General features: G+C 34.3%; 1 protein-coding gene across 1 annotated transcript in view; it reads right to left on the reverse strand.

Annotated features, from left to right (window-relative positions):
• LOC21393046 (nodal modulator 1) overlaps positions 1 to 5,380 on the reverse strand; it is an 8,797-nt gene extending 3,417 nt beyond the window's left edge. The window contains exons 1-19 of the mRNA XM_010088916.2: positions 5,142 to 5,380; positions 4,979 to 5,044; positions 4,683 to 4,769; positions 4,510 to 4,566; positions 4,054 to 4,118; positions 3,773 to 3,942; positions 3,536 to 3,597; positions 3,315 to 3,398; positions 3,070 to 3,229; positions 2,754 to 2,869; positions 2,435 to 2,563; positions 2,205 to 2,276; positions 1,990 to 2,085; positions 1,812 to 1,889; positions 1,525 to 1,653; positions 1,102 to 1,278; positions 709 to 903; positions 518 to 631; positions 163 to 413 (exon numbers count right to left, since the gene is read on the reverse strand). Of these exons, the coding sequence (XP_010087218.1) occupies positions 163 to 413; positions 518 to 631; positions 709 to 903; positions 1,102 to 1,278; positions 1,525 to 1,653; positions 1,812 to 1,889; positions 1,990 to 2,085; positions 2,205 to 2,276; positions 2,435 to 2,563; positions 2,754 to 2,869; positions 3,070 to 3,229; positions 3,315 to 3,398; positions 3,536 to 3,597; positions 3,773 to 3,942; positions 4,054 to 4,118; positions 4,510 to 4,566; positions 4,683 to 4,769; positions 4,979 to 5,044; positions 5,142 to 5,243 (2,210 nt within the window). The 5' untranslated portion in view covers positions 5,244 to 5,380. The remainder of the gene's footprint in view (positions 1 to 162; positions 414 to 517; positions 632 to 708; positions 904 to 1,101; positions 1,279 to 1,524; positions 1,654 to 1,811; positions 1,890 to 1,989; positions 2,086 to 2,204; positions 2,277 to 2,434; positions 2,564 to 2,753; positions 2,870 to 3,069; positions 3,230 to 3,314; positions 3,399 to 3,535; positions 3,598 to 3,772; positions 3,943 to 4,053; positions 4,119 to 4,509; positions 4,567 to 4,682; positions 4,770 to 4,978; positions 5,045 to 5,141) is intronic.
• Between the last annotated feature and the right edge of the window lie 907 nt (positions 5,381 to 6,287).

A 6,287-nucleotide genomic window follows, 5' to 3' on the forward strand; every position in this document is an offset into this window, starting at 1 on the left:
GGGGGAATCAGTGTTCTTTAAATAACTTGCAGAAGAAAAGGTTATGTAAAAAAAGAGCAGTAAGTAAATACTAATATACAAAATAATTACTGAACTTGAGGAAGATGGATAGGTAAATAACTAAAACAGTACTAAGGCATATAACTATCAAACAAAACGTACCTTGGATCCCGAGGAACAAATACAAGTTTTTCTCCAAGACTAGCCCATGTAGAATATTCATACAGAGCCCCACTTGTTTGACCATTTCCACTGGAAGTAAGTCTAGATTCGGTACTATATACAGGATTCCCCTCACTATTCAGAATATCCACAATTAGATTCTCTGGTAACTCAGACACACCATCAGATGAGCTTGGCACGACCTTGATTTGTCCTTTAAGTTGATACTTCTCTGCTTTCAGATAAATAGGCTGCCAAAAAAACAAATCATAATGTGAGTGGGGAGAGAAGTTTTACTAAGCACGTCGCCAACCAAAACGAAATTTAAGTGAAAGATCCAGCATAGGCATTGTACCCTTGGGCTTAGAGTGTCAATCTTGATGGAGGAGCTTCCGAAAGAAATGCATGAATTAGCAAAATAAAGCTCATGAACTCCAGGATGTTCTACACAGATTTGCTGAGCACCTTTCTGCATTTCATAAAGGCAAAGAAATGAATTTGGCATGCTTGGTGATATAAATATTTTCATAAGCCGTTGATGAATACCTTAATCTTCAAATTGATGGGAGAACTATCTGGTTGAGTCAGAAAAGCATCTACGTCATGGGTGGAAATAATATTGACCAAGTAACCTTTTTGAACAAATTCAATTCCTTGTATGTCCTCAGCACCAACATTAACATCAATGAAGCTCTGCTCCCAGCACCAGTTATCTTTCCCATTAGGGGAGTTGTGTTTGACCTACAATGATGACTTCATTAGGGGAAATTACAGAAAAATTCAGTGACATCATAAGCATGAAACATTCATTGCCTACTTAATGGCAAATGAATTCACTAAAAAGAAAAAACCAGGTGTAAATGGCAAAAATTACAAAATCCATGCGAAGAACTTAAACAAAAGTCCCAGAAACTTATAGAGCAAAGAATAAGCACATACCTGAAGTCTGTACTTTCCAGGAACAATATCCGAAAATAAAAATTTGTTGCTGTCTTCAGTCAAACTAACCGTCTTCCTCTCTTCATTACGCTTATCAGCTAATCTTAAAAGGGTAACTGAAACAGAGGGACCACATTTCTCCTTGCAGGCTACAGTGCCCAGTATATTGACTAACGCCTTAATTATTGACAACAAAAAAAAAGGCAAAACGTATACTAATCAATCATGCATCTAAATAAAATAGAATTATAAATATAACTGAAAAATTTCATGAAAAAGCAATAATCCAAAGAAACCATGTACTAATTGCTAAACTATCAAAATATTGGTAATAGATTGACTAGAAAATTCCAAGAGAGACAGCAGAAAAAATAAAAGTAGGGAAAAAAAGGTTAAAAGAATTCATGAATTCTTAAAATTTACCTGAGAAAATTCTATATTCAGCAATGGACTTTTAACCGTAACATCAATATAAGTCGGCAAAAACATCAGGCCAGAAGTGCTCTCAGTTTGGGCAGCCAAAGCAGATAAACGGTATTCACCCAATGGAACCTGGGAAATATCAAAGATAAAAGAAATGTAATTTGTACAGAACCAGGTTAACTGAAAAAATACATCACACTAACCAATCAAAATAACCAAAACACATTAGGAAAAAATTATTCAATAAATTACTCTAGCTAACTCTCATCTACAAAAGAAGCTTATACCTCAAAGCAGAAGTTTCCATTTGCGTCTGTTCGTTTCACTTGAGGTTTAACATTTTCTGGTCCATGAGTCAAAGCAACCTATAGTTCACATGTCACATAGTTAATCAATAAGAACAAAAAACTGAGAGTAGCTGACACAAGATTAAAATAAATAAATAAAATAACACTCTGCTTTTACCTTTGCCCTGTAACCAGAACCAACCATACGAACCACACCACAAACATCATAAGAAACTGCTTTTATATCCACTACTGAAGCCATGTTTGGCAATACCTTCATTAGAAAGCACAATGGGAAAGAGAATAAGAACAGAAGAGACATTTAAGGTAACAAGAATCAGTAGAACTTACTAATCTAAACACAGATAAGTGAAAAAAAAAAAGAAACTTTACCATATATTCCTTCAAAATGCCAAATTTGTAGTGTTCCTTCACAGCCTCTATCGTATAGCGATTAGACATAACCTAAAAAATTAAACAACTTGTAATCTAAACTTTCAACAAGAGTAATAGTAGTAGCAGTGACGATAAAATAGAATAACTTCATCCTATCAAACATCAAATATAATTAAAAACCAAAAGAGAGACAGAATTAATTCCTAAGAAGCATAATAGAACTATACCTGGTCAAGCTTGTAATATCCTTGTTTGTCGGTGATAGATCTTTCCTGACCATCAACTATAATTTTAACACCCTCCACTCCCATGTCATTTCCATCGACGACTCGGCCCCCAACAGAAAATCCAGTAACCTATACATTTTAACAGGGAGGAAAAAAAAAAGAATACTAACTTGTTCGTTCTTACACAAAAGAAGGAAATAGAGGTTCTCTTATTCAATAAACTAATTTCAATATCCAAATAGCAAAAGAGTAAATTTAAGCATTCAAGACTAGAAAGTGAAGAGACAAAATCCCACATAGGCTAGTACAATTTTTTTACCTGAAACTTTTGGGGAACTGTCACATGCTGATGCTGAACAGTCACAGACAGGACAGGAGGCGAAACATCAAATACTGTATTTTCACCCTTGTAATAAGGAATAAGCTTGTAACTTCCTGCCACGGATTAAATAAAAATAAGGCATCAGAATGATTGAAGTCAGCAAAGCTCTATAGTTGTCAACAAGAGGGTAGCAACCAAATTTGATGCATCGCATTTAAATTTCACGTGCATTTCAGAATGCTTAAAAACAACTTATTCTCAATACTTGATACACAGAAATTTCTCTAAGCATACACCATGAAAGGAGAATTACCACAAGGTACGGATTTAAACGTGAACATTCCTTGGGCATCAGATACAGCATGACAGAGAGCCTTTGTTTTTCCAGGGGGGGTACCAGAACCTTGGGGACAGTCTACCTCAAAGACATCATCTGATGTTAAATAGACATGAACTCCCAATATTGGATTTCCCTACTTAACAAAAGATTCAAAGATATGAGTAAAGTGCAAACCATGATAATTTCATTGTGAAAATACTGTCCAACTAAAATTTTACCTGAGAGACAACAAAGCCACTAATATCATACCCAGGGACATAAAAAATATCCTCAACTACGCTGTTCCCAAAACCCAAGTCCACCTGAAAGAAGTTTATTACAAGTGATTAATGATATCAGTTTGAGCAAGAACAAAGAGAGATGGAGGGAGGGAACGGACAAGAAAATATCATATAAATACAGAAGTTAAATAACAAATGCACAAGAAAAAGAACATAACCTCAGTTGGACCTCTAGTTTCAACTTTCAAATCAGGATGTGAAGCTCGTAGTTCATATTTTCCTGCACCAACAGAAAACACATGTAAGACATTTCTCTTATCCTTTTAGAACTAATTGAAAGATGGTTTCTAGTAAAAACCAAGAAAAAACTCTGTTTAAAGAAGTTCAAAAAACTCAGATCAAATGGAGTAGAATTATATAGGTCTCCTACTAAAGTAATTTGGACACTTTCGTACCTGGAATAATGTTTGTAAACAAATAACTCCCATCGGATGATGTTAGAACAGAAGAAACAAGATCACCTGCAGGAGTCAAAAGTTCAACATTTACATTTGAAGGCCCTCCTTCCTTAAGTGGGCAGCTCTCACCACCAACAGCTCCCACGACTCTACCAGAAATAGTAAACCTGAACCCAATTGCAAAAACAAAGGTTAACTTGCGTAGGAAATGCTAAGCACCCAGAAGCACACACCTCAAATGTGACAATACAAAGAGAAACTAACAAATAAAAACAAACCCTGTAAACTGGAAGTTAATGTCTTCATTGCCATTGCAGCCATCATCATCAACAACAACACGAACCTGTAGAGCAATTCCAGCATCATCAACAATATGAGAAAGAACGTTTGGAGTTCAATATGAGAAAGAAAGTTTGGAGTTCAATATGAGAAAGAACATTTGGAGTTCAATCCTTAAAGTCATAACTATCAAAGTCAGAATAAAAGCCTTTATTTTTTTTTTGGATAACCATGGTGTCCGAGACTTTGCCCCAACTAATAATCCACAGGATCCATGCAAAGATTGAAAGCCTATCTTATTGATTTTATCAATGTAATAGATTAAAAAAAAATCAAGAGAATAAACAATTTGGTCTTAAACTTTGATATTGTCATCCTGCCAATGCGTATTTTTCATTGAAATATATGAACCCGAGAGAGAGAGAGAGAGAGAGAGCAAAGAAGCTTGCTAAAACCTTATCTGGGCCCCACGCCCAACCATCTGGTCCCTTGATTTGAATGACAAACGAACCCTGGAACCAGAAACCTTACGTGATTAGCATTAAAACGTATACAAGCACATTACAAAAAGTGAAGTTTTAAAGATTCAGAAAAAAAATTAAAAAAACGTAAATGAATAACGAAATACCTTGTCGTATACTGGAATGAAGTAGTAGCCATTGGGCGCACACTGAGTTCTATCCTTAACCAGTCCATCAAGAGTGCGAAGCTCAATCTAAATTAATAAAAAAAAAATCTAAATTAGATCTTTCTCAGCACAAAGTTAGAGACAAACACAAATAAAATTCCCAGAGATTAAGCGAAATATAGCCAACTAAAAGGCAATCAGTCGATATCTCTAGAGACTTCAAAGGTTTAGTTTCACTTCTTAATGGCATTCTAAACCAAAAAAAAAAAAACCGAAATTCGTCGAAATCCAAGTACCGTGATGTGCGAATAATCCAATTTAACATCGCTTGCCTTTCTCGCTTTGATCAAAGACGAACTTGCCTATAAAGAACATCAAAATCAAATTCAGAAGCTAAGATCAGTTCTAAACAAATAATAATTCCCATTCTTTTTTAAAAGAAGGTAAATAGAGATCTACCTCGACAAAACCACCGCAGCCATGGATGGAATCGGCGAAAGTAGCAGAAATTGAAGAGACGGAAATCACGAAGAAGAGCAACAACGCCTTTGTGAAACTCATCTTCTGCTCAAAATTTTAGAGAAAGAAATAGAGATCTCACACTCTGCAACTGCGATAACAAACGCAGATCTGATCATTTACATCATTGTTTTTTTTTTTTTTTTTTGTTATTATTAAAATAGGTTCTCTGTAGTATCTCTGAGTATGACTTCCTTCTGATGCCAGCGGAGGGTTTAAGCCTTTAAGGTTTTTTCTTTTTTTTTTTTGTTGATAATTTGTGGGGTAAAACTGTTAATCACTTTGGTCTCGTTCATTTCACACATTCGAGTTTTTAATTTTAAATTTTTACAGTAAAAAATTTTTAAAAAATATCACATTTAATTTTTTCTGTTACAGTAAAAAGTTCTCAAAAAATATCACATCCTAGCTCGAATTGAAAACTCGAATCCGCGAAGTGAACGAGTATTTTATATATATTGGGTTGTTCACTTTGTAAATCACATTAGAATAAGTTTAGGGCCCATTTAGTTTGTTTATTCGAGTTGAGATGTGACTTTATGTGAGAGCTTTTTACTATAACAAAAAAGTTAGATGTGATTGTTTGTGAGAGCTTTTTACTGTAGAAAAACTTGAATTCTAAACTCGAATCAGCGAAATGAACGGGGCCTTAATTTGAGTATAAAATTAGGTTAGTTATGCATTTCTTAAACGCAACTCGAATTTCAAATTCAAGTAATAATTTGAGTTGGTGAGTCTTACCCACCTTTTATTTTCTCATTACTTAAGTTTAGTTTTACAGTGTGGATTGTCTCTACAAAAAAAAAATACTTCTTTGTAATTAGAGTTTAACTTTAGTATAAGTGAACACAAAACTCAAGTTTTAAATGTCAAATCAATCTCCTTCTAAACTCAAATTTTTTACAACTCAAATCTACTTTTTTAACTCGAATCAATAAATTTGAGTTAATGATCCGTTCGTTTCACCAATTTTGAGTTTAGAATTCGAGTTTGATTATAGTAAAAGGCTGTCAGAAACAGTTACATTTAACTTTTTTACTACAGTAAAAAATTCTCACATAAAGTCATATCTTAACTCGAATCAAC

The sequence above is a fragment of the Morus notabilis genome, unplaced genomic scaffold (genome assembly GCF_000414095.1).
Source record: "Morus notabilis unplaced genomic scaffold, ASM41409v2 Scaffold793, whole genome shotgun sequence".
NCBI classification, from domain to species: Eukaryota; Viridiplantae; Streptophyta; class Magnoliopsida; order Rosales; family Moraceae; genus Morus; species Morus notabilis.